The 14,544-nt window shown below is 38.8% G+C and overlaps 1 protein-coding gene across 1 annotated transcript in view; it reads left to right on the top strand.

Annotated features, from left to right (window-relative positions):
• usp22 (ubiquitin specific peptidase 22) overlaps positions 1-14,544 on the top strand; it is a 41,546-nt gene that overhangs the window by 1,587 nt on the left and 25,415 nt on the right. The window contains exon 2 of the mRNA XM_020939696.2: positions 10,436-10,568. Coding sequence (XP_020795355.1) covers positions 10,436-10,568 — 133 coding nt within the window. The remainder of the gene's footprint in view (positions 1-10,435; positions 10,569-14,544) is intronic.

A 14,544-nucleotide genomic window follows, 5' to 3' on the forward strand; every position in this document is an offset into this window, starting at 1 on the left:
GCTTCAAACCACCTGCTTTTAGTGACGCAGAATTGGCTGTAGAGTTCAGTCTTTGTAGGAGGAAATTTGACTGTTTTTGTGTTAAATGCCTCGATTTTAAAAGTGAAAAAGTTTGTTTTTAAAATGTAACACTGAGAGGCATGCTAATTTGTTTTCAATAAGAGAAAATAAGATCAAATCGTGAATTGTGATCGATCAATACAAGAAAACGGCCATCTTCACCAACCCACATTATATAAAGTGACTAAGTAACAATAAAAAAAAAACAAGATTATTGTGTTCAAAAGTGTTTTTTTATGAAATAGAAAGTACACGCTGAAAAATTTTACATTACAATACAATTTTGATTTAGTGTTTTCAAAAATATTATTAAAATGACTCTTAGGACTGATTTTATGAACAAAAACAATAGAGACTTTTAATCAGTGCCATTTATCACACAAAAAACACACTTCTTTCTCCAAATTCTGTCAGTAAAAACATGTGGTTTGGAGCAGAGTTCAGGGAATTGGCTATGGACTTCTTGATTAAAAACAAAACAAAAACAGCAACCATGTCATAGCCTATTAAACATGACTAATTCACAGTCTCGCAATTGCCCGGCCCTGCAATATAACAATATAACCATAAAGCCCTTACCGTTCCATAATATGCTTGAACAGAATAGGCCTGCACAATCTCACTTACAAAACCCATGCTTACTCACTGACATTAATGTAAAAGAGCTTGAAAATCTGTTCTTTATTTATTCACGCTTCACCTGCTCCCTTAACCGTCTTGTGAGGATCCGCTCGCTTCTGTCTAAGCAATGCAAGGCCAATTCAACAAATGGCAAAAAGCAATGGCAACGCGTACATGTGTGGGCAGAGGAACATCATGCTCTAGCTGGCCTCATTCAGAGAGAGAGAAAGGGGAATCGGTGACTCATTTTCATTCTATACATTAACTTGGCGTTCAGTCGTCTCTCTCTATCCGCAGTGTGGGCTCGGCTTCTGTTCTAGGGGCCCTGTCATCTCGCACGGAGGTAGGTAGAGTGAACAGCATTCGCGGGGTGTGTAAAAAGTCTTATTGGCTGCGCACACCAACCCCCACCACCCCCACTCGAAGAAGCCGGGGAGCCTGGCAGGAGAGCTCCCATGATTCCTGCTGCTCGTTACCTCCCCGTGGCACTGTATTCCTCTATTGATTCTGGCTCTGTTCGCTGTTCTGATCCAAGCGCGAATCGCACAGGGCTTACACCGTCGCACAATGCAGTCAGTTTTGGAGGCTTTGTACAGTGAGGATAAAAATAGGCACGTTTGACAGAGTTTACAGCCGACTTGCCGTTTGAAATTGGTCTTATGCTCAGATGCTGGAAGATTTTTTGGTGGGGGTAAGTGTCAGAAGGCACATTACGTAAACTTGTCCAGGCAAATACTGACAATTGGAGCTGGTAACTGCTTTATTGTAGTGCAAAAAGTGTAAGTATCCCTCAACCAATCCCATTTTTTCAAACTATTAGAATGCCAACCAATTAACATAACTGCACTATTCCTTGGTTTTAAATAAAAGCCAATATATCTGTTGGCTGATATTTGGTTAGAGTAGCGGCTGTCGACTTTAAATCTCCATCATATGCCGACATTTTGTTTTGTCAATTCGTTGCCTTCAAAAATCCACACAAAGCTTTACATGAACACTTTAATGAGAAGAGAGAGCTGCACAAAACGTGATTACAAAGCTTTCTTACACTTTTGTGGTAAAAACAAAAAGAGCTTGGGGGGAGTTTCCAGTAAATTTAAACGACATAATTTGGGGAAAACAATCAATCGACCCAACATATTTACCCCAAAATATTGGCAGAGCTTATCGCCCATGGGTTTCTCTGAAACAATGCGTACTTGCATCAACCATGAAAAGACTTAATATTGGACGATCTTTAATCAAAATTAGATGCCCAACTGAACCGTTATCAATCAAGGGGACTTCTGCATACACTTTTCTGGCAATCCCATTTACACTTGCCATACTGTGTACTCCCTACCTTTATAATTTTGTCCATAGAAAATACTTTTGTTAATTTTGAGTGGCACTTGTCAAGTTCACATTGTAGATCCGTGGAGAGCGGAGGAGGCAGATGATGTCAGCTTCGGTTCCCAGAGCGATAATGTCCCCACTTAAGCTTCTAACTGGGGTTTTTCCGGACCATTACCCAGTCCTGCGCCTCTCATAACATCCTGTCGGCAGATGGCTGTCACTTTACACAGCACAAAAAAGCCACATAGACATTCAAAACATTTCAGCTCTCAAATTGTAATCAGGTTCTTGGACAGACAGAAGATGCGATGGGATTTGTTTTGATGTTGGAAGTGTAGATACTGGTGGTGAAGAGGGAGATGGGAGTGGCTGAGGTGGCTGATAGTTCTAGCTGCGCTCAGTCACCCCTCCCTTTGCTCTCCATACTTAAATCACTCCCTCTTCAAAATGTTATCACATTACAATCGGCATGCATTCTGCTAATTAAAGTTCTTCACATCTATTTAGGTTTGTGAAGTTGTAGAGTATTGTCTTGTATTATGTTTTTGATACAGGCCTAGGAGAGATTGCCAAATTACTCAATCATGCATGGATCTAATTGTTCCTTCATCAAAACATGGGGACGATGTTCTAATATGGTAAAAGCTCAAAAAAGATGGTTAATATGCCCTCTTTAAAGGGCCCATCTCATGCAAAATCAACTTTTCAGAGCTTTGTACCTTCTAAGAGTGATGTGTGGGCCTTGCATATGTCGCTGAAGTGGTTTTCAGATGGATTCAGTGTTTTTTTTTTAACAAATTGCAGTGTATTTCTGCCACCCTACCACGTGACAACAAACTAAAGCCTGCTACAACAATGATGTGGCTAGCTACACCTATGAAGCGTTTGACGTACCAGAAGGTGCTTCGCTTGTGATTGGTAAGAGACTGGGGGCATTGAATATTCATGTTCCCCATTTGGCCTTTTTGATAATGTCACAAGTACCCCAAAAGTCATGCAAGGAATTAGAATTGAAATTCCCAAACGTCTGGCGCCGCAAATTACATCCAAAAAATTTACAGCGACTGAAATCTGAACTGACAAACTAATACGAGAATCACATTTCAGAACATTTGTACAGATCTATACTACAGTGTTCGCAATCTTTTAGCAATGTAGCCTTTGCGATTTAATTGCGTCCATTCAAACTGTGATTAATCTTGCAGCCTTGGCATCTGTGTTTCGTTTTGATGCACGCTGATGGTAGTAGGAGTTGATGTTGCTTATATGTTGTTGCTCCATATTCTGACAATGTCTTTTATTAGATCTTTAGTCAACCTAAAAGTGAGTATTTTGCGACTGAAAGATCATAAACCGTTTCAGTCAGTTTGCTCTTGGCTGTCAGTCTAAGGTTTCTGGCTGGCACAACAAGATGGCCAAAAGATGCAAGCCATATCAAATCTTTGCTTGGTTGACGATGAAACACTCGGTAAGATTGGATTTTACTTGAAGCGCCTGCAGGCTGCGCACATTCAACATAAGTGGACTCTGGAATTGGAGATGTCCCAACATGAGAGCTGACAAGAGATTCTTCCAAGGATACAGGCCCTCGTGGACCGAAGAGAATCCCTCCGCACTTACAGCACTGGCAGTTGGAAGAATGAGTAGGGATAAGACGCTGCATATTGATGGCCTTTCATAATTCATGTGCTGCCTAAGCACTTGTGCATGGAAAGAAGTGTGACTGGAATAACTAACAGTCTTTCTTGTGTTGCATGCCCATGATGGCATGTTACAATTTAAAAGGTTAGTGTTACGATATTTTTGACCAGAAAGAAACTTAGTAGAGTAGACTTATCGCTTCAACTAGTCCACTGTTCGAATCACAAATTAATGAACAGTAATCTGACATGTTTTTATTAGGGCTTTATAATATTGGAAAATATAGCGATATGGCTGTTAACAACTGCAATATCAATATTATTGTGATCTTTTCATGTACTTTGTAACACAATTTATTTGCCGTCATTTACTTAATTCTGTCAAGACAAAGCAAAGGCTATTGTAGGACTTACTATGGAGAATCACGCATAAAATCAGTACATTTCTGCCAAATCGAGAACCTTGGTGTATTTAGTTTGTTGTGATACAAGTTATTTATTGGCCAATATTGCAGTATCGATACTTTTGCATTATATCGTGCTGCTTGACTTTTTATACAAACTTGGGCCCAACCGATATGGATTTTTTGCAGCCGATATGATACCGATAAAACTGGATATATTTAGCGATTTAAAAATTCAATATCAATCTTCAATTGATTTATAAATCTTAAGTTTGGTTCTGTTGGGTTTATTTGGGCCAAAATTGTTATTCTGCCTCTATACTGTAATATGTAAAGACAGTAGTTCGGCCTAATGGCATTTTAGCATGACATTCTAGCCTGTAAAGTAAGTAAACTACCACTATCATCCTTTAGTGGTAAATGCATGTGCATAGCAGTAATTAATTATATGCGTAAATTCTGATCATTCACACCTCTATTCACAGTGCATTTACATATCAATGCAGGTCCAGAAACATATATACAGCCATGATAGTCACTTTACAGTAAGCCAATGTCTGTGAAAACAGGCTGTTTATGTGTGGGAGCTACAGCAGCTAAACAATGAGAAAGAAACAAAAGTAGCTTCAAAACCGACACATTTACCGACACTCACCGCTCACACAGACACCTCAAGTCTTCACTAATAAGTGTCCTTTCAATCCTGACTCAAAAAGATCGTCCATAAAAAGAATATCATCAGCATGTTGACAGCTGCATGTGTAAACAACCGCATGTGAGTGAGTGACTCTGGGGGTGCATTCAGGGGCAGGACGGTGTCACAGACACAGACTAATTACTCCGCAGATAAATATTGATGCGGCGCTGCATATTAGGACATTTATCTGTCTGTAAAATTGATTAAATCAACATAATATAAAGAGTCTAAGATTTATAATAAGGTATAACATGCCCGTGTGGACTATTGGCCCATAGCAGCAAGATTTAGGCTGATGTGTCTCAAAGTGCCTATATCTGCCGATAACATCGGCCAACAGATATGTATCGGTCGCGCCCTAATACATACCCTTCCTGTTGTACTGGGGGCAAAGTGGGTGTACTGTTTTGCTCAGTGACACAAGGGCCTAGAGGCCAACACAAATTTGTACTGGTCACCCACACTGATTAAGATACCTAACGTACTGTATGTAATAACAGATGCACTGCACAACACACACAATTGCTGCAATGTAGATGTACCCCTATTTGCATTTAGCTTCTCACATTCTTGTAATTGCCATTAACCTGCCAATGGGACTGCGCATGACAATTACTCTGGCACATTTACATGCTTCACACTTGTTGATTAATGTGCACTGTTCCATATTTAATAAATAAACAGTTATTCTTATTAGAGATCAACCAATATGGGTTTTTTTCATGGCCGATGCCGATACCAATTGTAGGGCAGATTTAAAATTTTCCCCAAATTGTCTAATTTATACTTACCTCAGACTTACCCAATATCTGCCCATGTGGAAGACCATGCACTATTGCAAATGTCGCCTGATGTATTGGCCAAATTATATATCTGTTTATCACTAATACTTTTGCTATCTATTTGAATTTAATATTGTATTCTTTTGCTCCTTGAAGTTTACATTTTAAAACCTTAATAAAACATACAACATAAAATTGAGTCTATATTGATGCTTAAATTCTAGAAATGATAAATTGTTACGATTTATGTTGTAACGTACAATGAAGACGAACTGCAAAACTGATTAATTCTGTGCACATCCGTAGTTGGCATAACATATTTAAAGAATATGCTAGCAGTCAAGATGGCCAAGGGCTGTTTCCCCATTATGAAAATCATTATCCATCTATACAAAACCATCTGCTTATTTCCTGTACACAATTGATAGCCGTGGCAGTGTTTACTATTGACCCAATGATAAAGCGATGTTGATAAGAAAGCAAAATGAATTCACAACTCCACAGGGACAGTTGACCCTGAACGTGAATCTGGCTTCTCTATAGGCCAAGCACTAAATACAATTGGGATTCTGGGATTTATGCCTGGACTGAACACCTCAGGGCTGACTACGGCCTATAAACAAACACACTAGAGGCAAAGTCATTTTTCACATGCATAATAGGAAGGCTGTCACGACTGCTTTGAGAGAAAATTATGGGTCCATTATTTTTTTTCTCCACTATGCCAAAGGAAGGGCAAATCAACAAAATGGAGAGAAAAGACATTAAAATAACTATTGTGTGCGATAACAGTACAGCAATTCTAATTCCTACATATCTGCAAAAACTGATATGATTATTTTAGCCAATCAAGTAAAAACACACAATAGTTCATGAAAAAAATAAATCTAACTCCTTTTTTAACCTTCTTTCTCAGACAAATTTACAGTGGACAATACTTTAAACTTTATTGAGATGTTAAGTTTTATAACCCTAGTTCAACGCTTCTTCTTAAATTGCCACCGTAGGCTGAAAAATGGCCTATTGTAAAACGCTTTAAGACAAGATTTGGCTTGGCTGAATTATTTCCACATAGCCAGAGCAAACACAAGGCTATTACCAATTACAGTGCAGTATTTATTAATATTTCTGCAATTATGCCGTTTATCTGAACTATAACTTCAACCTAGAAGTATTTTCTAGCTTTTGCTTCTTAATGAACTTCAAAGCCATTCATTCATACACTCCCCTTTTTCTTTCCTGTCACCCATGCAGCAGCAGAACTCTCAGCCTCCTCAGTGCCTCCAGTCCTCCTCTGGCAAGGTTACACTATATCTCTCAGTATTTTCTTAAACAGAGCGATGTCAGTCTGGTCACTTCTCCCTCCATCACACCTCAAGACTGGCTCAAACATGCCCGTCCAATCAGATGAGTTTATTTTAGTGACGCATGTGAAGTGAAGGAGCTCATTGGTCATCCATTATTTTGAACAAATTAAATTTCTCTCGCCTCAGATAAAGAGATTAGTGCTTCGCTCTTTGATTCTGCAGAAATCCACAATGATTTTCAGTCCACTGTAATACTTTCTTTGTTTTCTCATAAGCAGCCATATTTGATTTGAGACGGATAGACCATGCTTCAATCATGCCCATCTAAACTCTAATATATTCACCGCAACCCAGACTTACATCTTTGTAAAGTGTATTCTGGATCCCAGGCAAACATTGGGCCTCATTCATGAATCTTTTATTAAAAAATGTTCATAACTTCCACTTAAAGAAACTCTGCACTAGATTCTTAAGTGTTCTTAAACAGCCAAATTCCTACCAGTCAAAACAGACTATGATAATTTTACAGCTTCAGCAGCGATTTCAAATGTCCAAACTCACATGAACCCAAACACAGGGAGAGAATATTTAAGGTACCAACTTATTGAACTAAGCGGGCACTTTTATCGTATTTATCGTGCTTTTCGCAAGTCGTGGGCCCGTGATAAATAGCGAGGAAGGGGGACTGGGTTGAGGGTGCATAAGAGTGTGTTCTGGTCATGGAGGGTGATGATGGTGCAGAGGTGTTGAGTCCATGGGCAGTGACCAAGCGCAGGACTGTAACAGTGGCCCATTTGGAGAGCACTGGGGCTGGGACAGACTGAGACTTAACTGCAGCAAGTATCAAGTCTGTTCGACCCAATAGACCTCATGCGCTATAAAACGCCTCGCAAATGAACTTGCAGTTTAATTTTTTTTGTTGCAGAGTAATATCTTAAAGCGGTAGAATTTTTGTTCTTATGTTGTGCTCCTGACTGTTTGTAGGATTTGTTTTTCCAGAAGAACATTTTCAGTTAAAAAGTTTAGTGAATGCCAAAAATGTTCGTAACAAGGTCTTAAGCACAAATTTGTTTGTAGGAACGCTTCCTGAATGAGACCTAATGTCCCAACCCCAGATTTGATATTTTCCCGACAACTCATCAGTCTCACTCCATCACTGACATCTTTACTTGCTGCTGTCTTGGCATCAAAGTCCAGCCATTAATTTTACCTTGGCTGAATTGATAAAACGCTTATCTTCAATGTTTTCTCCAAGCAAATCCTCCCATCTCTCCTCCACTCCTGGGCTCCTGTCTCCTGTTCATATTCATTACCACTCATTGACATGCTAGCCCCTTATCTACATTCTTTTGAACTGTTGCTAGCTTTCTCTCCGTCCTTTTCCCCACAGCACATCAGGTTTATCAAACAGAATGTACAGATAGCAGCATTAATAATTCATAATCCTATGTTGCAATAGGTTTCCACTTAGATTGCGTATACGTTACATGATCGCCATGGGCTCCATCAGCCGTACAGTAAGAAAAAGATGAATCAAATATTAAAAGAACAAAATGCCTTAGAGGGCAACAGGATTCATTTCACTATGCTTCTGCTGTAATATTAAACACACAGAATTAATCCACAAAAAACCTCTACATGTACAGTATGTCTGCTCAGTATTGATACTTTGCAGTGACATCAATGGGGGGGGTTCTACATGTATGCTTATGGTGAAATGTTCAGCATTTACCATGGTGATACTTTACACACATGAGCAAATGCTGTTAAATAGTCTGAAAACATTAGAAAAACACAAAATTGACACATATGACACCTTTTCAGGAGCCTGTGAACGATACAAGCATCCAAGGTCCTTTTTAGGTGTTTGATGTTTAACAAAAAACATGCGAGTGACTGAAATTTTACATTATGAGAGCATAAAATGATCTCCCCTGTTATAGTTTCAAGTAGGTCAGTTCTTTCTGATCAGATTGTGTTAAAAAGAAAGCTCTTATTAAAGTCTAACTTGAGTTGCAGAGCTTCAGACAGAGCTGTGCCTCCAGTTAGCTTCACACCCCAGAGAATGTGGATGACATGAACTTCAAAATATCAATATCAAAATTGAATCATAATTTTGAGTATCTCAAACACTGCATTTATTGGAAGTAATAGATTGTCACCTGCAGGTAAATGAACAGCTTTTTTTCTCAAATGAAGACAAGACCTTTTAGTTTTTACACCCTTACAAGGTGATTATATTAGTTTATCAGTTCTTATTTCAGCCTTCTCTCAAATGCTGCAATACTTGTCAGAAAAATTTGGTTTTTATTCCCCATATCGTGCACCTGCAGTGTAGGCCCGCAGTCATTAAAAACACATTTCAAGTCTAAATGGAAAATATAAGGCAATAAATGACTATGAGCATCTCGATCTTCTACGCTTTACCCTAGAGTAAATGGATGGAAAAATTTGAAATTTAAGGTGAGAAGCTTGCCAAAAAAATTCCTCCATTCTGCTTTTCCTTATTTCGCATGCGAATGGACATATTGCTGATTTATTCTTACAGTAATTACAAAAACATTGGACATGATAACCCATTTATTTGTTATAATTTGTCGTTTTGGTTCTGCATATAATCAGAAAACAGAATGAGCCTCACATGGCTCTCTAATGAATGGTCACTACCAAAACCCCAGCACCTACAGCCAGTCATTTACCAGTGCTAGTGTAGCTAGTTCTGGAGGTTCTGAGCTTTCACGTGAGGCATGACCTCTCCATATACACTTGTTGTGTGTCCCCTCTGTGTGGATTTAGACACTGGCAACCCAGGTTCAACTGTGATTGTAGTTCCCTTTTCTAAAACGGTGAGAGTGCAGGCTACAGTTCCTTTTTCAACGGCCGTGTCTAAATGTTCCTCATTAATAGAAGAGACTATGGTGGCTACCCAAAGCCTATTTTAGCCATCGTAGTCTAAAAACAAGCTTGAACAATAAGTGGGTAAAAGAAATGATGCTTTATCCTGGTAGTATTGTCATGGATACCCATATATTTAATTGGTATCTATGCTCTTTTTTTTTCTTAGAAGAGACAATAAGTGACATTTGTACAAAAATTGTATTGTACTACTTGTGCCGTCATAGTCTTGGTATTAACCTGTGGGTAACACTGGTTCAAACAAACATGCATGAACAAAAGTATAATATCATGATTAAAAAGGGTAGATGATAATCGTTTGTGGGACATTTTATATAATCGTGATAATCGCCAACTAAGATAATCACCATTTTATCACCAGGATCTTTTCTTCTAGATCGTTATTGTTTTCACTTATAACAAGACTACAAGACTAAAACAGCTGTTTAAATATGGAACCTATTCATGATATAATTCTTCATATCCATAACATTTTAAAACTGTCATCAACTTTTATAAATATCATGATATAATCATTAATCGTATTTATTTTGGCCATGATAATCATGACACCAGATGTCAAAATCATCTCATGCCTAAATGTAACTTAACACGACTCATGTTTTTAAATATGTAATTGAAAGCTGAACAAAGTACATTTTGTGAATTTAAAATTATTTCTTTGTCTTTTCAGGCCAAATCATGTATCTGCCACATGTGCGGTGCCCACCTCAACAGACTCCACTCCTGCCTGTACTGCGTCTTCTTTGCCTGCTTTGCCAAAAAACACATCCACGAACATGCCAAGAGCAAAAGGCATAACTTAGGTACGTAAAGCTGTAATGTAAATATTGTCTGTGTTCTATTTGTTGCAATTATAATGTACTACAATTAACACTTTCACTTTTCCTGCTACTAACGATATGGCTAAATATGCATCTAAATGGCTAATTGAGTTTACAAATGACAGTGTTGTTAAAATAATGGCGACGACAAAGTGTAATCCATTTAATCAAGTAAAATAATGAGGAGTGGCGGAGAGTGCGATTATGCAAGAGAGTGCAAGATAATTGCAACAGGCTCCAGCCCCAGGGGGGATCTGGATATCACCTGTATATCTGTCCTCATGGAACCCTGGCAAGTACATGATTAGACTGTATCGTATGAAGAATGACCCGTTGAGATGTAAAATCTATTTTGTGTTTATGAATTACTGTATTAATTTTCATAATGGTGTTTTGAATTGCCATGCTGCGATTTTGCTTGTGCAATACACCTCGCACTTGGCTTTTTTATGAGTGGGATTCATGAAAATAGGCTCTATTCTTGCTTATGTTACAAACCAGGAAGATGTTTGGAAAGATGCGATTACAACTTCCGGTGGTTACCGACACTGGGCTCGCCTAACGTGGATCTATTAAAACCGACTTAAACCCACTGAAGTAAATGTGATCAGTGGTAAAATGAAAACTGCATACGTTGCTGTTTGTAATCATCTTGAATTTGGCGCCCTCATCTCTTCTAATCGCATGTGGCGTTGTGTGTCAGTGGGGAAATGACGAAAACTGAGGTATTGTTGCAATTGTTGATTAACTGAACATAACAGAACCCTACAATGACATGGAGATGAAGAAACCTTGACCTGGGAAGTTGTAATCGCATCTTTACCAACGCCTTCCTGGTTTGTGACGTAAGCGTGAATAGACCTTTTTTACAACGTTTGAAAGTGATAGTTCCACAGATATTTTGCTATAGAAATGCCTTACTGTAAGTCACGTTTACCCTACATCGCGGCACTTTCGGCCATTGTGAAAAAGATCTATAGAGCCTATTGAATGAGCTGTATGCATAGAATGGTAGCCACGCCAGTCAGAGTTCCTCAAAGCTGCTATGTCTTCAAGCAGAGTTTCTAAGTTTCAAATTCAAAAGGAAGTAGACCATAGTAGGGATGCAAAAAATAGAATATCAGACTCTTGATAAGTCAACTACTAAAGGTCCTCTTTTGTATAATCAAAAACGTACTTGGAGTTGTTTTCTTTCATTGACACATGTTTAAGTAACCATTCATTATTAGTCGGTCTCATGAAGCAGTTGTTTTCAAATTACAGCTACATTTTACCTTTTGTTCAGTAGAGAAACACATGTCAAAACATATTTTTATAACTAAGGCAGCAGCACTATTAACTCAAATTCCAAAAAGGAACAATTTGGGATCAATAACACACACAAATATTCTCTATCTAGTCTGTCAGTGTTTCCCGCAGAGCTTTATAGTTAGGGTGGCTGCCTTGATTACGTCCCTCCGATCCACGTGAATCCTCGCAAAACTACGGTGGTCTCGCCCCAGTTCTCACTTTCGCCGGCTTGTTATCTCCATCACCTCACCGGTCACCGCATTGACTAACCAGTTTTCTGCAGGAAACACTGCTAGTCTTCAGTCACCGTATTTCTACCTTCAATATAACCACAGACTAGTCTCACACGGCTACTAAAGTAATCGTGACTTACAGCCCTAGACTACTGCAACTTTTTAATATCTTGAAATGCACAAGAAACCTTTATGTATGCTGCTGCTATGCTAGGTTGAGCCTCTAGATTTAGTGATTGATGTGTAAATGTATATATAAATCATTTTATATTTAGATATTTCTCACATTATTTACAGTCTTGACATATACTTCCTTGGCGTTGTCTTCTAAAACGGCAGTGATTAATGAACGTCTCACTGCCACAAATCTATGCAAAAAGAACACCATTACGTAATCATCCGTGCCCTGTATTGATGACATCCTCTGAGTCAATACATGGCACAACTGTTCATCTGTCTTTTTAAATATGTACATAGTGTGTGCGAAGGAGGGAAGTTGTGTGTCGGGCCCCAGAATAAATATTTGCATCAAACACGCACAATCTGCAGCATTGAGAAAGTGGTGGGTGTTTGCCGAACACTAAGAACAGTTGGCCGTAACCCATTAGTGTTACTCCCACAGGGACACACATGGCCTGTAGCTAGCAAAACGCGCTTCAAAAATTAATGCTGGGAAAGTTGGTGAAAATTACTAGACAAATCGGAGTACACTTGAGTTTAAAAGGAATGGGGAATTATGCGTGGAATGTTAATGTTTTCTATGTGCCCCATTACATCACTGTACAGTGGCTGAGGGACTAGCACTCACACTTTTCAGTATTCAGGTCATCTGTTGTGTTGTGGTGCTCATTGCACCTGGGAAGCCCCATTGGCACTGAAAGATGGCTCCAATCATCATTAATATGCTCAAACACAATGTCGTCATACTATTAATACTACTAGTAAGACTGTAGCCGACTATAAAATTCATGCTCGACAAAAGACATGCCTTGCCAATTGATTAGTCAACTAAAAAAAGGGTGTGGCAAAATCTCTCAAAACTTATGTATCTCTATTAGGGATGGGCATGATTAGTTGATTAATCAATAATTGATCATTAAGAATTTCATCGATTACGTAAATTTTAATCGACAAACCGAATGTAGATTGCTGTGCGTAGCGTGACCAAACAGGTCCGTACATGTAGCAAGCAGACACAAACAGTCGGTCAGTCTGCAACGTACCGAAGCGCAAATGCGTATTTAACAGTGTCTTGTACAAGAAATTCCACGCTTCGTTCCGGTCGGGACAAGTGTGAGTTCATGTGCACAGAGCAGCACACGTTTCGGTGTCCAGTGTGAAAAAGTTTTGCCAGGTGAGAGTTGCGCAATGTTGATGACGAGTCCCCACCTCCCACCCCCCGTACGGTGTCCTGGTTTTGACAAATGCAAATAAGGTCACACTAACCTGTATTCCACTGAGTCATGTCTTTTAATCTGACAGAATTTGAACCACATCAGCGACACAAGAGCTGTAGTTTTATCTTCGCTTATTTTATGCAAATTAGCGATGCGGTTTTAAGTTTCGTTCTGTGAGAGTTGCGCAAAACTGAACTAAACACATTATAATCTCAAACGGCTGATGTGGCTCTAGAGTGGTTACGGTTTATATGTCATAAAGTTGAATTTATTTATGCAGATTAGTAGTGCAAATAGTAATAATAATGATGATCATTTTATATAAAAACTTTAATGATTAATCGATAATCAGTCATTAATTCTTCCGACGATCGATTAAGAAAATTTCATCGAATGCCCATCCCTAATCTCTATGTATCTGACCCGTAGGCTTGATATAAATGGACATAGCTAACGCACTAGCCACCGGGTTTCAAAGAGGAAGTTTGCATGCAGGCGCTTCTGGCTCCTGACCCTGGTTTCCATGGACTTCCACTGGAATATTGTGGCCCTTCTCTGTGTAACTGCTGCTGAGATCCTCGCCATTTTGGTCTTAAATTGTTTGTATTCTGCAGTTTTGTTTGTACTCTGTTATTTTGTCTATTGTAAAAATTCCTACTCATTATACAGAACCTGGCTCCAAATTTGCCCCTGTAACTCTTAGCATCGCAAGATCCGTTGAGTGGAGCCGAACGCTGTGGATGATGTCACACTTGAGTAGTCCACTTTTTTATAGTTGATGATCTGACCCCAGCTGTACTCAAGACTACACCTGCCTGGGAGTTCATGCAAAAAATATCCATAAAAAGTACTAAGAAACTATGTATTTATATAAAGATAGATTAACAGTTGTGAATCATGGGTTTAATCTGCATTTTTACTTTTCACATACACCAAATCTTCAGCTAAACTCATTCGCAATGTGCTTTCTGTCATTGTACTATTTAAATCTCTTATAATCAAAATAAAATGATTAGTTAACAAGTACATATTTTGGTA

The sequence above is a fragment of the Boleophthalmus pectinirostris genome, unplaced genomic scaffold (genome assembly GCF_026225935.1).
Source record: "Boleophthalmus pectinirostris isolate CB_2022bp ecotype Guang Dong unplaced genomic scaffold, ASM2622593v1 HiC_scaffold_14, whole genome shotgun sequence".
NCBI classification, from domain to species: Eukaryota; Metazoa; Chordata; class Actinopteri; order Gobiiformes; family Gobiidae; genus Boleophthalmus; species Boleophthalmus pectinirostris.